General features: G+C 32.7%; 1 protein-coding gene across 4 annotated transcripts in view; it reads left to right on the top strand.

Moving 5' to 3' along the window:
- Window positions 1-23,815, top strand: part of Iml1 (GATOR complex protein Iml1) — a 53,630-nt gene extending 29,815 nt beyond the window's left edge. For all 4 annotated transcript variants that reach the window (XM_085958345.1, XM_085958347.1, XM_085958346.1 and 1 more), the window contains 11 exons: window positions 678-764; window positions 7,851-7,939; window positions 11,855-11,935; window positions 12,526-12,730; window positions 15,236-15,341; window positions 16,235-16,495; window positions 17,287-17,447; window positions 19,382-19,550; window positions 19,884-20,112; window positions 20,631-20,730; window positions 22,973-23,815. In XM_085958345.1, coding sequence (XP_085814471.1) covers window positions 678-764; window positions 7,851-7,939; window positions 11,855-11,935; window positions 12,526-12,730; window positions 15,236-15,341; window positions 16,235-16,495; window positions 17,287-17,447; window positions 19,382-19,550; window positions 19,884-20,112; window positions 20,631-20,730; window positions 22,973-23,173 — 1,689 coding nt within the window. In that variant the 3' untranslated portion in view covers window positions 23,174-23,815. The remainder of the gene's footprint in view (window positions 1-677; window positions 765-7,850; window positions 7,940-11,854; window positions 11,936-12,525; window positions 12,731-15,235; window positions 15,342-16,234; window positions 16,496-17,286; window positions 17,448-19,381; window positions 19,551-19,883; window positions 20,113-20,630; window positions 20,731-22,972) is intronic.
- Window positions 23,816-26,578: the final 2,763 nt, after the last annotated feature.

A 26,578-nucleotide genomic window follows, 5' to 3' on the forward strand; every position in this document is an offset into this window, starting at 1 on the left:
AATATTTTATCTTATATTTATTGTATTTTGGGCTTATTTAGGAATACAAAGTGAAAAATTATTAATTTAATAGTATGTATACATATTTCACATTTTAAATGAAAGTAAAATTAAACTAGTAAATTGAGTTTAAAAATAACATCCTTATATCCTAAAAAAAGAATTTGTGGACGTCAGTATTTGAAACTAAATGCCATATATATAATATATATATATATAAATTCAGCCATTTGTTTTGTATTGAAATTAGCAACATTTATTTTGATAATGTTTGCGATATAAAATAATCTATATTATTGAATCAACAATAGTAAATTGTTCTGCAAAACAAGGGTAAATATTACGTATTATTTATTTATCAAATCTGGTTAAAATTTTCTCTCACATTTCGAAATCAGTTAACCGTCGCTTGTAAAGAATTTAATAAAAATTATAGCATATTTTCAAATTAAGCTAAATCCAACGGCACCTTTATTACTAGATCGTAGACACATCCGGCATAGTTTCCCTTTTGTCAAAATTCTTTTTGAATGCCAGATGTTAACTGCCAGCCCTTGCCGCCGTCGTTGTGCCCCCAACAAATAGGGCATAGCGGCGGTCGGCGCGCTGTAGATGATAAACTCCAACAATTGGCGTGTAACATATTTGTAAAGTGTGTGCGATTGCGGTTGTGCTAGGCGCTTTGCCCCGCGGCCCCGCCCAGCGCGGCGCACCTCACGCGCCGCCGCCACTCAACCAGCATCGTCTCCAGACAAACCAATCAGGTACCCTCAGACCCTCTTCACCTCTCACTGCGTCGTTTTCACGCCCATTCATGTTTATTACGCGCATTCATCTGCTTTATTAAATTTCTCTTTAGTTATGAATGCTTTAGTTCTCTGTGCATAGACTCGTTAATGAAACATTTTATTTAAATCAGTGTTTCCCAATTTTTTTCTGTAGTCTTTTTTATAAAAAAAAGCTTATTCCTTCCACACTGTTAAATCTTCATATTTTTACAAATTAATATTTGTCTTATCATTGAATTAAATATTGACATAAGAGTGTTTGTTAAAAAGATCCTGCATTTGTCAAAAATTACATGTTGTGTTTAATGTGTGTTTGATCTGTAGTAAGAGTTAGGCGAATAACTAATAACCATTATTTGTAAAAAGTCTGTTGACATAAGTCTCACTTTGGAAAAATCGTTGTTTATCATGTTCTCAAATTAAAAAAATAACCTATCTTCATGGTAGACGAGGCATGTCCAACTTCAAGTAGGCCGTGATCTACTTACTATCCGGTATCAAAATTGGTAGTTATTTACCACACTTTTCCCTTGTCATTCTTCAACTTGAACAAAATTAAGTACATATTATATTTGCCGATGACTCTAAGGCGTTACAAATTAAACAACAGCACTTGACAAGAAATACTCAATATCTCATTTGTCATGAAAATGATATGTTTTGGTCTTCCTTTTAAGCACTCACTATTGCCACTCATCGTCAAACTATTATTCTGTAAAAAGAACCTACTATGCGATAGTTAGAGGAAACTACACCTCTCTTTCTCTCACTCCTGTGACAGGCCGTGAGTGATGCAATACTAATTAAGTGATACGACGAGGTCACACGGGCTTTCTCATCGTTCATTTGAAAACGACTTTCAAGTAAACTATGGGAATGGTTAATACTTCCCCTTCAATGAAATCATATTAAATTGCATCGTAATGTATACGCTTTTGAAATTTTCATGACTCAATTCCAATTGATTATGGTGTGATCGACGCGTTGGACATGCATGATGTAGACTTTACATTATTTTTACAACTTAGAAACCCTGTTGTATCTAACTCCTTAACGAGTCTCTGCATACTAGCTCAACAACCTCATCTCAACAAAGTTACACTTTTCATTTATTTAATTAATTGTTGTATATTAGCAGACTGAACTGATTGAATTAAGTTCAATTCAGCGCTAATAGCTAATATTACTTAGCCTCAGTCGTCCCAAATAATCACCGACATAATCATTAGCTTATTTATAATATAATCATAGTACTGCCGTTGTTGTCACCGTGTAAATTGCATTTTCCACTAAATCACTAAACCATATTAAATCATTGAAGTCTAGTTTTCATACTTGGATGGGTAATTTCTTTACTGATCGTATTTTTCTGTTTTCCATCTTTATTGTTTATGCATTCTACAACTTCCTTTACTGATTATCAATATTACATATCGCTGGTCTATCTTGTAAAACTGACATCCCATTTTTATAAAAAAATGTAATTACGTACCAATAATATATAATTTTCATAAAATCTTTCTTCTTCATTCTCATGTCGTTAAATTCATTATTCAGTGTCATTCTTATATTATATTAAATGTGTCATTTATTTCCAATATCCGCTATCTCTATAAATATGAAAATATCTTATTTATTCAGTTCTCTATCTATGGATTAGCATCTATACCAGGGTTGGCGAACCTTTTTACGTACGCGTGCCAAAATTTCCCAAATAATATTTTTCGACTGAGACGTGCCAAGCAGTTTTTCATGGCGAAAAAAGAAGTTTTTTAAAGGTTTCTGAAAAAATAGTTTTTAAGAATTCTAGTAAAATAACTTAAAAATTACAATTGAGTTTGTGATTGTGATTCTATCTTTCATCGTATTTCTGGCCGAAGGCATATCTTTTATTCTTTGAATATTTTGTTTCTTATTTTCAAAATTCTCAAAGAGTTTGTCGAAGCATTTAAACCACTCTTCTTTCATATTATATTCTCCATCACTGAACGGTTTTCCATTTTAAGAGATCATGTTTGAGGCAAAATAACAAGCAGTTATTATATTTGAATGACTGCCGATAATTAATTTCATAAGGTTTGTTCATTGAATATTTTTATTTTTAATTGCCCAATCCTAAGGACCGACCTATGCAATTGTATATTATTTACATTTAGCATAATGATTATTCTTGAAAAGAATTTGCCTGCTATTTTTTATACCATGCGACTTGTCATTTATATATGAATTACGATATTTTAGTATGTACTCATATATTTATTTGTTTATAAAAAAACATTTTTTAAATATACTTTTATAAAATAGTAATTTCTTTTCTCTTCAAAATGAAACATTCGCGTGCCATGCAAAATCATCTCGCATGCCATAGGTTCGCCATCCCTGATCTATACAGTCAATTTAAATATATAAAATGGGTTTATCACTTGGTATTCACTACATATAAATATTATTTTTATAACATATCTTTCTTTCGCATCAAAATAAATTGAGCCCGAATGACAGTGGTGTAGTTAGTAATAGAAGAGAAATAATCGCAAACTCCCAGGCTTTGGGGAAATCACATAAAATATCGTCACCGTTCAGGCAAAAATCACCAACCCTGAAAATGGCAGTTTTGAGTTGAGTATGTCACCCGAAGCGTAAAATTATGTTCTTTAAGATGCAAAACTCACCACAGTACATTAGTTAGTAAAATTTTGCTTAAATCCGAATTATTTGTTTTTCACTAAATGACTTTCGATAAAATCTTAACAAGCAAAAGTCATTATAGGTGAATAGACATTATTGACTATACAAAAAAAATTAATCCTTCGTTATAAATATACAAGCAAAAGTCACTATACTATGGATGGTGAGTTTTACTGATCCTTCTTTAGGCTAACATTGTTCAGATTATTAACAAGCAAAAGTCACCAAACCATAATTGAGCTACCTTGCCTCCTTCAAAACCTTCCAGATGTTTTAATTAGCATCAAAAAGTAAAATTACCTTAAAGAAATTATTAAGAAGACATGAGAAAATAATTTAATGTAGATAAAACCTTAAAAACATTAAAATCTGATTTTTCCTGCATTTTCAAACTTTCAAATTGCGATATCTCAAAACTATGTTTTTAGGGTTGGTGACTTTTGCCTGAACGGTGACGATATATTGTGACCTCACTGGGAATCTCCGGATGAAAGGCCAGTACCTTAAGCACCGGACTAAGAGAGCTGCCGTGATTGTCAATACTGTGTGGTGGGGTAGAAAAAAAGCTATGTGATGTGAAAAGGAATAGTTGGTAACATTTATAATTTAATTGTGTGGGTGGGAATTTTTAATAGGAAAGTCGTGCGGAGTGAGGTGCAATGAGGCAATCAACAATTGATTTCTTAGTTTAAATATTTTAAAATTACTATTTTTAACAAAGTAATGGTTATTTTCGATTAGGTGAGTTGCGAATTTTGAAAAATTGTTACTTTTCTAAACTCTAGTATCGTGGGGTTGCTGCAAAAAGTTGGTAAGTCGATAATCTAGGTATTTAGTGTTAACAACAGATGACGAATCTATATACATAAATGTATACTAGAGAAAAAAAATCTAGGTCATCCGATATTCGTCGCTATATGATTGGTTTGTCGAATATCCGTTTTTGTCGAAATCGACCTTTTAATGCAGAATGTTTTTTTGTATCTAAATGGACCAGAACCATCCTTTTCTTTAAATTACTTTGTAATGTTAATGAATACATCGTTCATATGCTGTAAAAACAGCAATTTACATATCTCCATGTATTTAAATATTATGAAATTCGGCTCCTGAACATTTGGTCTATTTGACAAACCAATCCTACAGCGACGATATAGAATAGAATGAAATAAAGAAAGAATGAAACAAAAAGAAATTAGTATTATGCCTGATTTTAGAGGGCATGTCAAACATCAAATTGCAATTACTCTATAACATGATTTCGAGACTTACCAACTTTTGGCAGTAATCCCACGATTCATTAAAGTCTCGTTGGGTTTTCTCAGTGTAGACCTGGTTATAGTCATTGCGTGCTAATTCATAGATGTTATTTATAAAGGCTGAAAAGAATTGAATTTCCCTTCCCTAAGCTATTTCCAATATAGATAGTGCATCTTGGAAATAGACCAATCAAATGTCACTTTATTAAGAAGTGGTTCAGTTAAATACATCTTTAATTGACTTCACAGTCCTAATTGACACTAAAATTTACAAATTTACCATTTTTCTTACATACTCATTTACATTTACATCATAATATGTATTAAATTATACATACTTTTCTAAGAATAGATATGCCAATTTTTTATAATAATATATTATAAACATCGTTCATAATTCATTGTCTCATTTTATTTATTTTTATCAGTTCCTTTTTTACAATATTCTTTCTTTATATCCATCCGCACTCCAAAGAGATAAGTATCCACGAATACCAAATAATATATCAACATCGACACATCCAACCAGACTTAAGGCCCGTTCGGATTAGTCGAGTAGTTTAGTCGAGTGGCGTGTGATTTAGTTACCGCTAAATGATCTAGTAACTGAAAAGTGTCCGAACACAGTTCATTAAAGAGTGCCGTGTCAAAATGAACAAGCACAACAATTTATTCAACGAATAATTCACAAGATTTAAGAATGTAACATTCTTATTATTGAACATACATAATTTAAATACACTTCTGAGAAGTATATAAACCAATAGAAAAAAATCTTTTTTTTTATATAAAAATATGACACCAGCAGGTTCAAACCTGCGTGATGAACCTGATTCGAAGTGTTTTAGAATTACGTATGTTCAAAAAATAAATAAGTTAATAACTCCATGTATAAGGGCTATATTAGAAGAATTGGAGGAATAAATTCAACGACAACTAATGAACTTGACTAAAGATAACGTGTTCAGACTTGTCTCGTGGCTTGTTTAGTATTTAGTGAGAGGTGGTGGGGGTTGTTACTCGACCGAAAAATTAGAACAAAATGGATTGAGTTGACTAAATGATTTTACTAAATTAGTCTGTTCGTACATGTTTAGTTACTAAATTGTTCGCCACTCAACTAAATTACTCGACTAATCCGAACCGGCCTTAAAGTCACATGTAGTAGCATCAGTGAGAGACTGAGCATTCTCCAACTAAACTTCAATAAAGAAGATAATAAGTCTTAAGGTGTTTTCCTTCAAATGGTATATTTTGGTATTTGATAGGTACTTATTTCATTTATGGACTATTTTTTTGATTGGTTTCATCTGTGTATTCTTTGCATATACATAATATAGCAGAATAGGTACTAAAGATGAAAAACTCTCCTATCGCCTTAAAGCACATTGGTACTACATATTACAAAGATTTGCCCTATCAGGATTGCATGTAGTACTATTTATTTCACTGTCGATTTTAGTAAACTCTTGTCTATGATTTTAATTATTACATCTGTCTCTATGCTCTTAGTAGTATCTCACTTCACTCTTTTTGATTTTTTATTATATCCGCTACTTTAGTAGGAAGGATACACCATATGACAAAATAGTATTAAGTGCATTGAATCGGTTAAAGTATCAGGTCTAAAATACGCAAAATTTTCTAGATCAGTGTTTCCCAACCTTTTTACACCTGCGGACCGGTGAAAATAGGAGAATTATATCGCAGACCACTGACGCATAATAAAAACTATTATTTATCTATTTCGTTTTTTAGTTTTTAAATCTTCTATTATAACTGATAGATATAACAAACATTTAACAGTCTGATTGTGAATAAAAAAAATATATAGCATGAAAATTGTATTGTTAACAAATAAATTGTTACTAATAGTGCGAAATCTGCTGCACCATCTTTGCTAGAATAGTTGATAACCGTGGGTTCAGTGTTTCGGATAAACGAAGTGTTGATTGACATCCATTTGGTTTTTATTACTGACATGGCTGAAAAAATCGTCTCATATGAATAAGTGATTTTAATAATATCCAAAACTGTGGCAATGTTTGTATTTTATGTCCGAATACCAGAGTGGCATTAGAAGAATATGTAATAATATTTATATATAAATTTTTTTGAATGTATGCTTTTAATTTTTGGCATATTATGCATTTTAAAATGGACGAAAATACTATTTGCGGACCGGCACTTGGGAAACACTATTCTAGATAATTGCGTTGCTAATATTAACAATTTTTATTGTGTTTTGTCAAATAATGCTAAATAGCAATACCAACCTTAGTTCAATCACACATTGTAATTAAAATGAAATAAATAATGCGTACTGCTGGCGTATCCCATCTTCTTTTTACACATTACCACTGATTGTAAATGAATAAAAGTTAATTATTTATTGACTTTAAGTTGCATTTTGATATCACACTTTAGTTGGTCACATGTGCAACAAATTACAAAGAACATAAATCGTTTTGTCATATGGTGTAGCTTTGTACTGAAGTGGACAACTCCACATTTGATAAACGTTGAATGTGTTACTCATGGGTTGAAGAGTTTAGTGGTAATTTTATAGAGTATGTTTTGTAAATACTTTTAACAATATCGCTTATTAATATTTTTATCATTTTTGTGTTTATATCGAATTCGTATTTTATGCTTTTTGTTTAATCATTCATGGCGCATTCATTATTTGTTTTACAACCCATTTTTTTTAATATGAAATCAAGAACATAACATAAATATTATGCTAGTTTCCAAAAAAATATACATTGTGTGAAATTTTAACATCATATATGAAAATTGAAATTTTTCATTTTATCTATAAAAAAAACTAAATTCTCTTCAATTCTAAATTTGATATGATAAAATCAATTTTTGAATGATGCAAATATTAATAAGTAGTTATTTGAGTATAACAAACTAATTATTAGGTGCAACAAATTGAGAATGTCAGTTTTATAGCACTCACAAAATTATTTAACTTGCAGATTGGTCTATCTATATCTTTGTTGTATAAAACATTTCGTTTGTATAAGATTAAAATTGGTTCTGTTAGTTATTACGGTGAGAGACGTATCGTTCGGTGAATCTGATTAATTGTTTATTTCTTCACGATCAGCCGCAGCCGGGGGTGGGAAATTCCCCGTTCAGAGAGCGCGTCGGCAGCACCAGACTCCCGGACAAGCCGCGGCTCCGGTTCGACACCATGTCAGTAAATACCCGCCATTCGTGGACTACAGCATTATCTCTTTTTTATCTCTCGGTCTGCGCCCGCTTTTTTGACTGCCGCCTTCATTAGGAGCATCCTCTTTTGTGCATTGGTTTTTTTTTTTTTTTTGACACTTTCTAGCGTAATAATATTTTCTAGCTTGTCCCGAAATAACTCCCTTTGGTCCTGGTGATTTATGATAATCTTTTCAGCATATTATAATTCTCGCAGCGAGAACTTAAAGCCTATTACAGACTTACAAACATCTTCCCGCAAACAAATTATACAATTGTTTGTAAACCTTTAACCTGTGCCTGTCGCCAACATTTGTTTGGAACTCAACGCATGTTCACACCTGCAAACTATTAAATTAAGTTTGCACAGTCCAGTTCATAAAAAATGCATGTTTTAAATAATACTCCCAAGAGACCCATGCATTGCAACTTTTGGGGTAAAAGTAAAAAAATTGCTCTCTTGTTTCTCGGTGCATTCACACATACATCTTCATCATTCTTACTGTAATACTAAAATAAACAAGCATTTGTATAAAAATTATGTAAATGGTTTTAAACAGTTTTTACACATTGCTTGCGGGCAGATGTATGTAGGTCTGAACTAGGATTAAGAGTGCACTGCAACAAAAATACAATCAATAAGACATACCTACCTGTACATTCTAACCCCTTCTTTTGACATGACATCATGGCAACGTTTGTCATTACATCATATTGTCATATGGAACATAGAAGTGAGAATAAACTAATTAGGTATGTGATTTATTTATTCAATTTTAGTTGTAGCGTACTCCTAAAGTCTCACTGTTACTACCATACCTGTTTTGATATTATTATTCATTATTCTAACCTAGCGCCCTTGATTTTTAATCTCTAGCTTTGTGAAAAATTTCTATTCTATCGTGCCGTAAAATCTCTTTGGTGGAGTGTTTTGGAGTAACAGAATCTGCAATGTGTTGGCTACTTACTATAATAGCAATTTATTTCAATCAACTGTATAATAGTCTTATGATTTCACAACGACTATGTTAACTTAACCTTACCAAATAATGATTGAAATAATTTAAAGCTCGTAATATAATATGTGATGTGGCATTAATTTAACATTTATTATATTGTTTCCTGTTAAGTCTCCATATTAAAATGAGTTGTATTCAATATTAATATTATGAATCAATCATTAACTAAAATGTTTTGAGTATAGCTAGATTTATTTATCCACCCAATAGCAATTAAACCATTAATTATTATTATATTGATGGCAACACTACATGCATATGTAATCATTTTTAATTTTAAGCATTGTTTTCTTTCACAATACGACATTATTCTCTTTATAATAGTACATGTTTGCATGAATTCACTGCATTTTAAATTTATTATACGCGGAACAAAATTTTAATTTACTACAAAATAATTTTCAGCGTAAGATACATGGCTTTACTCTTAAATATTTTACAGCCTTATTTTCAATTTGCATAGATAATTTACATAGAGTAAACAGCTTGTAAAAAATTTATGGCTATCGTGTTAATTGATGTTTTTCTTTATGATACACTAGTTTTTTTAAAATTATTAATTAGTGCAAATACAATTACATTTCTTTATACCTATTCTTTTAGCACGCCATAATTTATGATACTACAATTTTCTTAGGGATATTTTTTAGACTAAAATCCCTGAACTTTCCTGCAGCTATTACATTATATATATTTTTTTCCCGCTTAAAGGTTTTGGTTTCTACTAATAGAAGACATTCTACGTAATACTAAAATATTATACAATGCTATCATAGACATCGAAAGCATGGTGAACACATTTTTTCTGTAGCCGACTACATAGCTCATCTCATATTATAGACTTGAATGGTTCTAACTACATACTATTGCCGAGTGCATGGCTAGTAATCAAATACTGTTTATTAATGATTTATAAATATTATAATCATCCACAAAACTAATTGATATGACGGTTTTTCTCATGTTAAAAAAACTTCAAGATCTACCGTATTACATACCTACTGTATTAGGTTAGTAGTCATTTTTCTAAATCCCTGTGAGGGTATTGAATATTGTTTGAAACACCTTTTTATAATTTTCTCACGGGTAAAACAAACAATAACCAAATATATGAAATTGAAATTGCAAAAAGGACCCACAGACTTACGTTTATTAACTGCATGACATTTTGCATTGCAGATTCATTTGTAACAAATTTCACACTATTACCTCGCCCATCTGTCAAAAACTGCTAGCATTGCAACACAGTTTTAGATTTAAACAGTTAACTCTATAAAATATTAAATGCAGGTATTGTCAAGATAAACCCTGAAACATGCATTGGTTGCGAATGGTTGTGAAGCACAAAGCAAGATGTTTGACTTATATTAGAATCAAAACTTTTACATTATAATAAAATTAATGTAGCCTGTAGAAAGATAGACTGCTTTATCATTGTAGGTTCATAGAAAGGCAGCCAAATACACCGAACTACAATTATTTAAAATATTTAGATGAACAACCACAAAAATTGCTTGTCGTGTACACACTTTGCCGACACATTAACTGCCAACGATAACGATGGCGGCTGTAATCAATGCCGCCATGTTTTAATGCGCCAATATATGAAATATCAATTTTCGTTAGCAACCGTTTATACCACTTTTTAGTAGGCAGGGTTTAATTGAATTTTAAAAACTAACCAGTACCATCTGCAATTTGTATTTTTAGTTCAACGAAAACAAATGAGACTAAGATAATGACTGACAGTGTAGTTTGCACTAATTATGTCGGATATTAACAGCCCACCTCCACCCTTCGCCAATGGTATACTATAAAACTTAGGTATGAATTTGCATCACTAGATGAACAAAGTCTATTGTAAATCCTGAGTCTATTTAAGATGAAATTTTTAGGTCTCGCATGGTTGACATATACCTGGGGTTTTCATTTTATATGATAAATATCTAGCATTGTATAGTATTTTGTATTTATTACCTATAAAGTCTGGGTGAACCAGATCTCCTTATCCAGCATCAGATAGGTGGAAGAGAATGCAGTAATTGCTATCGCTTGTGGATTTGTAGATATAAAACGCTTCTAACCGAATGATGCATTAAGTGAGTCATTTGTCATCATTTGTGGTTACAGCCAATTGCATCTGACAAGATTTCAAACAATGGATCCGCGAGTGGGAAGTAAGTCTATTGGAATAATCGATATTTTCAATTCAACATTATAGTGTTTATGGTATGGAACGCATTCGCTGCTGACTAGATAATGATTTTTTAAATTACCACCTTTAAAATGAATGTTAATTACATCGATCGGCGGCCTGGTCATTACGTGCCAGGTGCGTCTTCAGCGTCCAAAGTATTAATTGAGCGTGATTACTTTTATGCATTGTTATAAGTAATTAATATTTTTAATATCATTTTAATGTAACACGATTTTTCAAATTCGTTAACGCATTGAAGAATTGTAGTTTTTTAAAAGTAAATGAATGCATTAATTAAGTATTTGCATCTCATCAAACATTCTAACATATCACTAAACTCCAAAATCAATAAAAAGGTGATGAATATGATGTCGTATTCAAGCAGTTAATTATCCCGGGAAGGGCGTGTTATTTTATAATATGGCCGCTCATGACCGCACTGCGTTTACTGATCTGACAAATATCGTTGAGTATCACAGTTACCATGCCGTCTTGATCCCAAATGCATCCGATTAGAATCTCCAATTGGATAAAAAAAAAAAAACAAAAAAATATTGCTATTTTAAAATAATCTTCTAAATAAATTCTATTGCTTTGCATAAATTCAGTTGGAATAAAAACGCATTTTAATATGAATTAAGTGGTTATTATAATATATCCTAATTATTTTGGTATGTGTTATAGGGCTGCCGGGAGTAAAGAAAGAGTTATGAGAGTAGCTAATGAAACGGCTGACCACACCGCGGATGACTTTTACGATGATGGGTATGGATTGATATAAATCATTATTTTATTGTATATAAACTTTAATCTTAGAAATGTATTCTTTTACTTATGATATCATATAAGACTGCCCTACAAGGACTGCATTCTGTGGTTGATGTGACTCCGATAATTTTGGTTGCCGTTCAAAATTTCTAAACACTTGTTTATATGATCAGAGAGAATTGTATGGCATATCGGATCGTATGCAAAATATTCTCAGTGTGGGGGTTGGTTTAATATCCCCCCAATATAACTGTGTTAAAAAGTGTCATATATTGAATTAATTTAAATTTCATATGTGTATAGATTACCCGATTCAACATGTCATACAATGCCATCTGTTGTCACACAAGAAATTAATAATGATTTAATATTCCCAACAACACTTTAATTCTATAGAATCGAATGTAGAATTTAAGTAGCTTAATTATTATATCTCAATGTAACCCGATTAATTATTGAAATGTGTATGTATTATTATGTGAGTCGGTTTCGTTATCGCAGACTGTTTGGTTGACAAAACCAATCCAAATATAACTAAGAAAAGTGCTTGCCTTGAAGTATTTATTGACAGTTATCAAAATTTGTAGATACATGTCAGGGCCAAAGCTGAAGAGTACATCAACCTTGCAAGAGATTCTGGAGGCGATGCGAAGTGCCGAAGGAGGCGTAGGTTTTATGACGCAGACTGTCAGTCTTCCTTCGCAGGCGTTTGTCTCCATTGATGCTATACAATGGCTCATCTACCGGTTGGACGGAGTCAACGATATTGATACGGCGAAGAGAAAAATGGAGGTAAGGGTCTTTTTCTTTCTCCAACATGTCATCGTATGACTAGACCATTACTGTTTCACCTGTTTGTCGACATCTATAATATTAATGTCAAGGCACAAAAAAAAAACTTCATAAGAAACGTGAATGTTGTGTAGTGTGGGATAGTACAAGTTTGACCACAGGTGTATGCTCATCGCTGTCGGCAGGCAAGCGCGTCTCTTGAAGCTATATTCTACTTGTGCAAGTGTTATAATACTTTTAATACCTCTAACTATACCAACAACTTACATCTTATTTACTATGATTAGTTGGGAGTGGGTTAGAACTCTAGGCTAACAACGTCCAGTATGTAAATGGCCTGAGAATGAATCCACCAACAGATTATTAGGTCAATTCTATAATTTACGACAATATTCCAATACATAATTAATACATATATGGTATCACAAGGCACCTAAAGAAATATAGTGAATCCCTGATTTTACGTGTAGTTTCTGCAATCCTGTGTCATTTTAATTTTGTTACATTTTTATTTCCAGTAATCACTGTCTAAAAAATTAAAAATTCAATTAAAATTACGTACAGTACTCTCTCAGTAATCCGCCACCCCAAAAACCAGACAAGTGTCCAATTAGTGAAAGCGGCGGATTATAGTGCATACATACAAAATATGGTAAAAATTAAAACAGGTATTTTGTAAAAATAGTTTTTTTTTTTGAGAAATGTGTAGTAGCAAATTACGGCTTTATTTATAATCAAAATCAAGTATGTATTTACTAAATTATACATATTTATAAACTAAGGGCCGTATGTATGAGATTCCCAAATTCTTTATAAGCTATATAACCGATTTTCCATCGAATAGCTTATAAGACTGTTTGTGACGTAAGCGATCTGACGTCACACGCCATTCAAAATGTCTGCCTCAGCTGTCACTTTCAAATGTCATTTTAATTTTGCAATTATTGCAACAAACGTTTGGTTGAAGCCCTTGTTCGTTTTGTAGATTCTGTAAAACATTTGCGAACTCTAAAAACAGTTCCTAGTCGTGCTGTTTACAAAATACGTATAATTTTGATCCCTAGTCTATAATCTAGATAGTAGGTAACTGATAAAATGCCTCGTTCCTATTTCGCTTGCAATATTTCTCATGGAGACATAAGATGGACTTACGTAAGATTACGATAAAATATCTCCGCTAAACCACCGCAAAAATATGTACCTACTGCTGTATCTGGCATTAAAATATACAAGTGGAAGCATTCTGCGTTCTTCAAAATAGGTACCTACCTACCTAGTTAATTATTGTAAGATAACTGTAATAAACAAGGCACAACTCTCAAATACACTGGAAACATCAATAGTGTCATACGGTGATTGGTATAAATGATAATATTATACAGAGATCATTACATATTATTGTCTAAAATCATTTGCATTTTCTGTCATTTATTCTGTTTTGACATTTCTCATAATAATTGAAGGAGTCCCATTGAAGTGAAGTTAGTCATAATAATATTCAGTATTGCCACCAAATGTATTCAGTGTTGCCACCAAATGGAAAAGTTTACTGGCAATACAACCTTTCGTACAGTAGAATAATTTTAAAATACATGTGATAAAATAGCTGATAAATTATTTAAAGTTCATAATAATTATTCATGTATAATTATTAAATTTATATGGTACCGTTCGCACACTTTCAGATACATTTACAATTTCAAAATTTTGAATTATTTATTGGGGAATAAAATTTTATAATACGAACACCAGGACAAATGAGATCTCACATTCGTGACGTCACTTAACGGCTAATTACGTTTGTGCTCATGCATACAAATGTGCAGTATATAGCCTATAAGGTTTTTGGGAATCTCATGCATACGACAATAAGTTTATTAACTAAATATTAAACAGTAAATCACTTGACACAACCAGTTGTTCAGTGAGGCAGATATTCTTGACTGGCTTAGGATTCCTGGCTTTCCCTTTGACCAAAAGCTTCAGTTTGTGTGTCCCGGTTGCATTGGAGCACGGCATAATTGTGATGCGGTCCTTGGGCACTTTCCTCCCTGGTACATTACTTTCTTCGCGATGAACGTACGTTTTACGAAGGAGAAGTTTCCAAAATAAACCCGTCTCATCTGCATTGTATACTTGTACGCGGCAGACTACTGAATTTGACAATTGAATACCGGCGAATTATAGAGCTTGATTTTGTACTTTCAACTAGTAAAAATAACGGCGGATTATAGTAGTTGTCGGATAATCGAGCGGCGGATTACTGGGACTGTACTGAATTAAAATAAAAACTAAATTTGAACAGATTCAATTCAATGAATGCATGGCAATAATTGAAATGAATTCTAGATGCATGACGTATGCGTTTCTATTTATAAACACGTCTGTAGTCCCCAAGATCAAGGTTACACAATGCAATTGTTTGTATAATATTTTTGTATTTTTTTTTACACCCATTCAAATAATGCTTCAACAAAGATTCTAAATAATTATTGGTGTTTCCAGACAATGCTGAAAGAAGGAATGATCTGCCATGCGTCTGGTGATTTCTCTAAAGGGTTCATCGTGGGTTATTATATGTACTACATTCTACCACAAAAGAAAGATAAGGGTTAGTTTTCCATTCAAATTTTAGTAATATTCTTATTTATGAAAATGTTATGTTAGACTGTGGCTATGGGGTTGTGTGGGGTAACTAAATATTTTAATAAAAATTATTTGTAGATTCCATATGCTATTAGCTGCTAGCGGTTTTGATAAGATAATTATTTGGCCATTGCATATCGTTATAATATAATATTGTTATAGTTATACAAAGAAAAAGGCCACAATGTTGATTTACAAGCAATTTTTATGTAGTATTTCTAGCATTTTTATGAGATTTTATTAAGATGTTTGCGGTGCCAAAAAACCAGAGCGTTGGAGCGGAGCATGGAGCAATGGGATTTTACCCGGAGCAGGAGCGGAGCCATTTGTAGTGCTCCACTGCTCCGGATGTTTTTTTTTTATTATTAAATTTTCGTCCTAAAATCCAAGGAAAATAGTATATTTTGACACTTTGCAACACTGAAATTATTTGAAATATGGCAACACTGCCGAGTGATAAATAACCTCACTTTTTTTGACAGAAGAGGCAAATAATGAGAAACGATTTGCTGTCCGAATTTTTTATTTTTTAACATTTGTATACATATAATACTTATTTACCCGGAGTGGAGCAGACCCTGGAGCGGAGCCGGAGCAAGTATTAGGTCCCGGAGCGGAGCAACTCAAAAAAGGGTCCGTTCCAACGCTCTGCAAAAAACCATAGATTTGACACCATACACCTAATTCATTTTTTGCAAACTAGATGCTTATTCAAAAAGTCTGCCAAAAAACACTATGTTGAAAATGCCGGATACCATAGACAGTTATAGCTTAATTCTTCATGGTATCTCTTGCTTCGAATAATGTAATGATGGTAGCCCTGTAAAGAATAAAATGATTATATTGTTTACTATTCAGATGTTGCAGAGTTCGTCCGTCCCCTAGGCGATTTGCAGAGCTTCGAGAACGAGTGGATGGAAGTGGAAGTACTGGGAGTTCGCTCCCCTCGCGCTGAATGCAATCCAGAGACCCCGAGGGGGCGAGGCCGCGATATAAATTCCCGAGATGTCTCTGTGAGAGGGGTCACTCTGAAGCCCGCTGACGAGAGTGCCGTGCCCGCTTTCCTTTGTGAATGGATTGACCCCGATTATCTGTATCAAGATAATAGTGATTCCGAATGTAATTAATTTTATATTTACAAATACAGCATCATTTCTGCGATAACAAAATGACAATAATTTTTGATTCATTCAAATTTTATATTAAAACTACATTTTCAACTATAAAGGTTCAAGTATACCCAATAATAAAATTCATCCTTTCAATTACGACCTGTCACACACACATAGGCCCTCGTAGTCCAGTGCGTAAGGCACTGACCTTTCATCCGGTGACTCCGGGTTCGATCCCGGTGAGGTCACAATATATTTATGTGATTTTTTCAGTCTGCGTGTTTCTGATTGTTTCACTACTATTACTAACTACACTACTGTCAGTGGGGCTCATGGCCTGTTATAGTGTTAAAGGAAAAAGAATATAATTTGTATAATATACAATACAGACTAGCATTTATTGAAGAGGGAAAATTATTATATAAAACGCCATTATCAGCAACCGTTACAATACATTTTGCAATGTGATCTCTGTAGGAGAACACCACATTACACAACATTGTCTCGTAGATCACAGACAATTCTTGCACTTGCTAATGATTTAATGAACTAGTTTTTTTATCCGACGAATAATCATTCAATCTCGGGTGCGATTCCGGAGAGACACAGGGTCGAATCCTGAGTATTGAATTTTTTTTTTCTATTGATATATTTCTCAGAAGTGTTTTTAAATTATGTATGTTCAATAAAAAAATGTTCCATTCTTAAATCTTGTGAATTATTCGTTGAATAAAAAAATAGTTAATGTGATGTCACTAAGGTATCTCAATGTTCATTCATATTTTTTTTCGTCCACAGTACCATTGTACAAGAATACTCATCTGGATATAGACGTAAGCAGTAAGAGCGACCGCATAGAATGGGGCCACGCCCGTTACCAGGCGTCATGGAGACCGCACACTGCATATGAAATGTGCATTCAGTGGGTTACATCTAGCGGGAATATTGTTGCCGATCTGGTGAGAAATATGATCTGAAATTATTTGACTGAGCAATTTCAGATAACTACGACATTGCTAAATATATACCTAGCATATTTCATTAATTATGTTATTGGTTCGATGAGGCCCCTAATGCAGGTGTTGGCGGAAACATGTATCTTCCAAGAATTCATACCTATTAGTCACTTAATTTTTTTAAAGACTTATAAAAGAATATCTTGTAGGTTTGTTTTACATATTTCGCATTTGGGTAAAAATGTTTTCAAATTTCATATGTAAATAATAATAATATAATAAATTAAATAATTATCTAATATATAAAAATTAATATTTGTGTGTTTGTGTGTTTGTTTGTTCGTATTGAATGCGCAGCCATACCGTTCATCCGATTGCGATAAAACTTTGTAAACTTATTGCTTGCACTTGCGCGAAGAGTATAGGCTATACTAATATATAAAAATGAATGTCTGTCTGTCTGTATGTCTGTATGTCTGTGTGTCTGTCCCGTATGAGTTCCTATACCATTCATCCGATTGCGATGAAATTTTGGTAAGTGGTTGTATGCACACCCATGAAGGTTTCTGAATTAGAAAAATCATCATCTTCTTCTTCTTCTTCATTCTATTTTCTTTTATTCGTATGGTTCCTATACCATTCATCCGATTGCAATGAAATTTTGGTAAGTGGTTGTATGCACACCCATGAAGGTTTCTGAATTAGAAAAATCATAATGTTCTTCTTCTTCTTCATTCTATCTTCTTTTATTCGTATGGTTCCTATATCATTCATCCGATTGCTATGAAACCTTCATAAGTTGTTGTGGTAACACCCGTAAAGGTTTCTGAATTAGTACAACCATCTTCTTCTTCTTCTTAATTATATCTTCTTTTATTCGTATGGTCCCTATATCATTCATCCGATTGCGATGAAACTTTTGTCAGTGGTTGTGCCAACACCCGCAAAGGTTTCTGAATTAGAAAAATCATCATCTTCTTCTTCTTCTTCATTATATCTTCTTTTATTCGTATGGTTCCTATATCATTCATCCGATTGCGATGAAACCTTCACCAGTTGTTGTGGTAACACCCGTAAAGGTTTCTGAATTAGTACAACCATCTTCTTCTTCTTCTTATTCTTCTTCATTATATCTTCTTTTATTCGTATGGTCCCTATATCATTCATCCGATTGCGATGAAACTTTCGTCAGTGGTTTTGCCAACACCCGCGAAGGTTTCTGAATTTGTACAACCATCTTCTTCTTCATTCTATTTTCTTTTATTCGTATGGTCCCTATATCATTCATTCATTCGTTGTGCCAACACCCGCAAAGGTTTGTACAAACATTTTCTTCGTCTTCTTCATTATATCTTCTTTTATTCGTATGGTTCCTATACCATTCATCCGATTGCGATGAAACCTTCGTCAATTGTTGTGGTAACACCCGCAAAGGTTTCTGAATTAGTACAACCATCTTCTTCTTCTATTCTATTCTATATTCTTCTATTTGTATGAGTTCCTATTCCATTCATCCGATTGCAATAAAACTTTCGTCAGTAATTGTGCCAACACCCGCGAAGGTTTCTGAATTAGTACAACCATCTTCTTCTTTTTCTATTCGTATGCGTTCCTATACCATTCATCCGATTGCAATGAAATTTTGATCAAGTGCTGTGCTCACGCCCGCAAAGGTTTCTGAATTGATACAACCATTTTCTTCTTCTTTTTCTTCTATTCTATCTTCTTCTATTCGTATGCTTTCTTATACCATTCATTCGATTGCGATGAAATTTTGACCAGTTTTTGTTACCTCTTATGATTTTTTAAATATCTAAGATAAATATAACCACGAAGCGACCCTGTGCGAAGCCGGGTACTTCAGCTAGTAATATATAAAATGTACTTTTTAATATTTGTCAAAATTCATGAAAACATAATGATATTTATCTTTCCAGATATACGGATGGATGAGAAAAGCATTTGCGTGCGGTCTCCACATGGTCCCCATCCCCGCGGATCCGCTTGCTTTGCCTTTCACCCTCAAGTCGGATCCGCTGAGAGGACCTATCTACGTTCCACTCAATGAGGAACCTCTTCTCAGAAATAAGACTGCGCTCTTTGAAGGTGACAAAAACTGAAAAATCTCTTAAATAAATCGGATTTTTTTTATCCTCGAGAGGGTCATAGTGTAGGAATTTGCGTCATCACATTTATAATACTGTATTGGGAGAGAGTTATTGGTTAATACTTGTTTCGTAACGAATGGTTATTTGCCACTCCAAACTACCTGATGTCATTGGGAGATCATTGCAACAGACAAATGTGTAGAAAGTACTGTATTTAATTTCAAGCTGAATCTGACATTTCATGTTATTTGTATAATTATACATTTTGTCTACGGCCTTCTTGAATAAAAAGTTACAATTGGTAAATCTGCAAATTTTATTTTCATTTCAGGTTTCCCCGAAGAGTCGTGGCCTGAGAGGCTGTTCCTGTTCCAAGAAGCGATCGTGGGTCGGTTCGGCTTTATAAAATGTACCGTGGAGAGCACATCTCATACAGGCGGAGTAGGTGAACATCTCTACGTGCACATCACCGGCAACATGTTTATTCTCATCCCCACCACTCCCCCACCGCCGAGGACCGTGAGAGTTCGCCCTGTTACCAAACATATTAACCCGACAAGGTAATTGAATATGGTAAAAGTTTTATTAACATTTAAAATTGGATAGATAGGCTGTGTTCGCTGGGTGACTGTGAGAACTAATTGTATTGTGTTATAGCATATCTTAACTCAAAGAATCTTTACCACTATCCATAATCGTATTGCATCAATGCAAGTCTTGTGCTATTGTTTCTGACATAAATTGTCAGTGTACAAAAGGAAAATCCATATATACCTGAAAAATTAAAAACTGAACACATTATGCACATAATAAAATTATATATATTATGTAAAGGAGAAATTTATTAGAAATATGCAGAGAGGATGACAGTTTGAAAAAACTGTGTTTGTAGGGTCGGAAAGTAGGTCTGTAGGGTCAAATTAAGAATTCTGCCGAAATTTCCACTAATACAGGCTGTGTGTATATAGATGTTAAAACGAGATGGGGCCAAAGCTAGCCGACTAATGAAACATCTATTTATACATATTTGTTATCTGAGCTGGTGTCCTTTCTGACTTTTATTTATTATCTGTTGTAGATACCCAGTACACTCAGAGGTTGCTCCGAGCCCTCACGAAGCATACATAACTCGACATGTCAGCGGGAAAAACAAAGATGATTACGACACTAGCCGAAGGGTAACTGTCAAACCTGTTAATTCTTTAAAAATTAATACATATAATTACTTAATTATTATACAATATTCGTTGTTTATGATCTAATAAACATAGAGCGCGATGCTCAATCGTCTGTCATAATTACAACAAAATTACGGCAAAACACTATCCAAAAAGCCTTTCATAGTTATGATCGAGTTGTCTATGGTCCACCAAATCTGCAATAGCTTCGTTCTGTTTTTCTATTGAAAATATTACCATATATAAAAATTCTCTTTTTCATAATTTAGGTAAATTATTTTGTAATTGTTAAACGATGACAAAAATATGAAAAATATACAAAATAAATTCAATAACTATAAATACACAATTAATATTTAATTAAAATGATAAAATGTCTCCGCAATTAGTGAATAATATAAGTTATTTTTTGACCCATGTTTTTCCCGATACGGTAACACTTGCCGTTGAATTGTCAGATTTTGTCATTTACAATTATTACAAATATGCCATGATGTGAATAATTATATAGAGTGATTAAAACTAATATTACCATGTTGGTGTGTAGGTAACTAAGTACTTATATATTTTAACTACCTATCTGTTGGTTTAATATTACATAAATATCTAAATCCGAATAAGAAAAGTTAATTCATAATTCATTGACACTGACATTTCAGTTCGATAATCGGTTTTACTAAATTAAGACATGTACAGAATCAACGAAAGTAAAGGAAAATATGTCGTATTAAATGTCACGGATATTTGATAGTTGTTCAATACCCATATTGAGATCAATTGTTAAATGAATTTGAGTGTATGGGCTGTTTATAGACACGTAAATTTATTTTGACAGCAGCTGTCAGTGGTAAATGGTAATACAGAAGGGGGCGAGTTCATAACAAAAGTAGTCTATGGTTAAGGATTCCTTATCTCTATAATCTATAGTTAACAGATGGATTTCGGCTATTTACCAATTTTACTGTAAGTTTGTGGTAAGTACGAATTGAGCATTACGCCCATAGCTACAGTAATCAATTAACCTGCTGGATTTACTGATTAATCAAAGTAAGCAAATAGTATGTAAACCCAAACAGTTTGACCGTAATAACAGGGATTATTATGAAATTTTACTATTAAAACACTCGATGGCATTTCTCGAATGTTTTTATTTTGGTAAAGCAAAATTAATATTTTGTTTATTGGAATATGGTGGCTTGTTTGTACCTGCCATTTTTGCTTTCCTTTTAATACAAATAACATACTTGTGATGGTTCATCTAAATATTCTGCAAAAGTTTTACCAATATCATTTATTACATTAATTACAATTTAATTCCATATTGCGAAGTTATTTTTAGACGATTCAAATTTTATCCAATAATTTCAGAATAAGTATATTTGCCAACTTCATGAATTGGTAATAACAATAATAATTTATTGAATTAACTGTTTTTGTAAATCCAAAATTCTGTCGAAATTTAGTTTTTGACAGATATATTGTGATCAAATTGAGATGCATGTCGCCTACTATCACGTGGGAGTCACGGCGATAAATTTAGTCTATGGTTTCGTCACTCCGCAGAATATTTTGAACGTTCACTATCTCTATAAATTCGATGATGGAAAGTAGTAGCTCAACTAGTTCTTCGGATTGGGATGAGATCGAACTGTGGTGAACCAAACCACCGGACCCATAGCAACAGCAATATACGAAAACAAAAATCATAAACAATATTCTTAAAGAAAATACATAGTGCCAACCACTAAAAACAAATTTTGACATGATTCGAAAAAGTGTAAAATATTCAAAACTTCATGTAGGTGTCGATGCAGTGCGGTTCAACATGAGGTAACCTCATTGGTAATTTCGGCAGATTTTTCCAACTGACAATGTTCGTTTAAAGGTTCAAAATGTGCTATGGGATGGGAGCATCAGTCTGATAACATTTTAAACACCAAGAAAAACAATATTACACACTTTTTTCCCGTAGCGGCAGCTTACTTTGACGTCACGTGATAGTCCGCGACATGCACCATAATATGTTTCGCGCTATACAGGTAAATATAGTGAAGTTTGCTGCACATGAATCCGCAATATGAAGTAAATTGCAGCTAATTTAAACAGTAGCCCGAGCCGTTTTTATCAACTTTGTTTTCATAAATATATTTAGGCTTTGTCTAGTAGAGAAGGTTTTTAATTGTGTGAGTATAGTCAGTGAAATTGTTTTTCATTTCCTAAGATTTTCATTGTCTGCTTACAGATGGGATTCCTTTGGTCATGGAATCACATGGTATCAAAGAAGTTTAGATCGTCAAACACTCCTGCTACGGGAGACGAAATGTTCCAGCTGCGTTTCCTGCGTGACTTCAAACAGTTCTGCGGAAACCAGGAACAGCGGTTGAGTCAGTTCTGGGAGCAGTGCTGGGAATTGAAGGAGAATGTTGCCGTCGGCGAAGAATGACGCAAAAATAACAAATAGACTTAAACTCGCACAATCCCTATTACATTAAACTGTTCCATGTTTTGTTTCAACTGTATAAGATTCAAAAATATCCATATACCTATCATATTGTGTCTGTACTAATTGTTAAAGAAACCAAAGGTATTTTTCATTTTGTATATCCGAGTGGTGCATTATTCTGTTTTCAATACAGTTAAACCTCGTTAATAATAACACTGATAATTCGAAATTCGCTGTAAATCAAAATTTTCGCGAAAAAAAAGTCCCTTGAACATTATTTTCATATAAAAGCATACCTTTAATTCGAAATGATTTCAGAGTCCTGGCATATAAAAATATTTAATAAATCGAAATAAAGTACACTATTTCATGAGCCAGTCATTGAAAATTGTGACAGACTTTTTTTAAAACATCATAAATTGCTTATCTTATAAGGTAATAAAAATAATCCTGACATTTTATGACCCATCAACGCAACAATAACTCACATGTTTCAGGACTGTAGGTATTGAATCGATGATTGTTTATTGGATTTTTACAGTTTTACTAGAGAACCGATGCCTAATAATTGTGTTGACAAATTCTAGCTCAACACATGATGGTAAATACCTATCTCATTACTTGGTAACTTCAATTAATGGAGTATTTTTTTCCCCATACATTTCATATTTCAAATTTTTTTTCGTTTTTCGGTCCTGTGGAATTTGTATTAACGAGGTTTTACTGTATTATGTATATCGATGTTTTGTGATGGTATTTTTATGAGAGTTTGTGGTTACTATCTATTATCTATCGTCTTAAAACTATTTTGGGGATGTTCGCAAAAGGAAGAGGGACAGCATAGCAAATACACTTTGTAAGTAGAAGATAAGGCCATACAGAGGTGAATCCGAGATTCCTTACACACATCCCGTGGATAGTAAAATATATCAAATCGGACTCTTTAAGATGTAAGCTCTCATAAGACATGTCTTTGTATTTTTGCAATTTGAACAATTGAAACAATCTAATCTGCAATCCAATCAGGCTTTGGACGCGGGCGTTCATTCACTACCCCATTGCGGGAGATATATGAAACTATAACACCTCAATGAACATTGAAACAAGCCGGTACGACAGGAGTAATGTAAACACTGTCGGCGACAGCAATCAAATATATATAAATTATTACGTCATCATACTTCTTACACATATGAAAAAATGGAATTGCTCACTTTAATTCAACAATTTTAACGATTGCTTGAGTAACTCTTGTCCAGCTCTTTGTTTCTAGGCATGTCTTGTTATTCATAACATTTTAAACCTATTTATTTACGTAACTTATCCACTGGAATTCGAATTTAAATTTATACATTTGAAAATGTCCAACTGGAGTTTCCTTACATACTGTGTGACTTCGTAACGACCGTCTACGGAGCCACAAATCTCCTCACCCTTTTGCACTATGTGGCGTGCCAGCTAACATAGCCAAACAGTACCTATTTTTTTAATACTAGGCTAGTAAAGTTGAATAAATAAATACATTATATCAAATCATAATTTAGGTATTATGGACTTATTGAATGACTGAGGAAACAGCGATCATAATGACTATAATTTTGTGTCTTATTCACAAACGTTTAATAAAAAATACTTATGCTATTTCCGAATATTATATTAAGTAACTATTGCAGTATGGAGAATATTATATAAATCCGTTAGATTCTCGAAATTAATATAGTCTAGTCTTAAAACATAAATAAAAGCAGTAGAAACGCGTTACTGTCTTCATAATATATAATGAAAGAATTCACAGTGAATGAGTAACAATACTATACTTTTAGAATCAACTGTGATTTTTTAATAATAAAACTTGTTACATATATAATATAGAAAATTGGAAGTAGTCCAATATATTAGTTTCCTTTGGATTTTAGTATCAATTGTACCAATTATAAGACAAACTTATTTAAAACTTTATTACATTCAAAGATGAAAGTCATACATAAACAAAAATATAATTATTTCTACATTGAAGAACATTTGCTTCACTGATGTCAAATTTACATTTCCTTCAATGCAGCATCATAGTGTAATCTTGAAAACATTCTTTGATAATTATGGCAATTAGGTTTTGGCAGTGACGACTGCATTTCAACTATCTGCCCCAGTTTACCCGACACACCATCGATTTTCACTACCTCCAGAGATGGTAAGACTCACTATCAATTCAGAGACTATTAGAAAAAAATGTGTCGTATAATTGTTGCAATACAGTATATTATTATAAAATTTTACACGGCTCTAGCTAGGCAATAGTGTTCATGTTTGTTTAAAATGGTGCCATTTTAGGCAGAACTCCAGCCACTAATAAAAATTTGTAAAATAGCAATTTTGGTTATATCAACGGCTGTTTGATTTTGATAAGTTTCTATAAATTTAATTCTCATCGATCAAAGGAATAATTTTCATTATATTGAACTACTTCTAATATATAAATTGTATTTTTAATACTATATTGTTAAAAAATATTTTTTTACAAATAAAATTTGTACCCTGTTTGAAATTGTTTTTATTTCAATTACTGTCTTCAGTTGGGAACAGATTAGGAACACATTACGTAACACCATGCGTGTGGAGTGACATCGAATCTTATCATTTTCCGTAGTGTATTATGGAAGAGAAACATACTATTAACACCTGGCGCAATGCAGTGCGTCTAAAACACCACACGATCGAATCAGTCCGGTTCAGTGTGTTTACGGTGGTGGGGAAAAACACGCTACCCGACGTAACGCAGGCTATGTGTGTCTAGCCAACACATGATCCCATGCATCAGTGGTCAAATCTTTAATAACACAAATTAATATTATTAAAATATAATAATTATATTAACATAAATATTATATGGCAAGTGTGCAGCTTTTATTCGAGGCAGATTAATTATTTTTGTATGAATTTGAATGGTGCTTACAGGCAATTCTTAAGGGGGGACATGCTCAGCGTTGGTCAAAATTGAGTTTTTTTTTGTATTTTCAAACCATGATCCTGGACATTTCTTAAATGTGGTAGATAATCTATTTACATAATTTTGAAGCCTTATTATCCTTTATATTTATTTTTAACATTTGATGACTGCATGAAGTATTTTTATTACATAAAATAGTATTCTTTTAAACCTCTCGCTCTAATGTTTTAGAATATAGTCATATTTCAGTATATGCATGTGCAGTGGTGTTAAGATTTTTTACGTTTATTAATTTTTAAACGCATTTATAAAACCATTAGTATAATTTATGTCGACATTATTATAGTGAAATATATACGATAAAAAATTATATTGATAATCTCTGTGATCCTCAATTTGACAAGAATTAGGCATTTTATTATTAAAAAAATGGGCAAGATTAACACATTTGAAGATAA

This window comes from Rhyacophila brunnea, unplaced genomic scaffold, assembly GCF_057557595.1.
Source record: "Rhyacophila brunnea isolate RB1 unplaced genomic scaffold, BYU_Rbru_1.0 scaffold_7, whole genome shotgun sequence".
Lineage (NCBI taxonomy): Eukaryota > Metazoa > Arthropoda > Insecta > Trichoptera > Rhyacophilidae > Rhyacophila > Rhyacophila brunnea.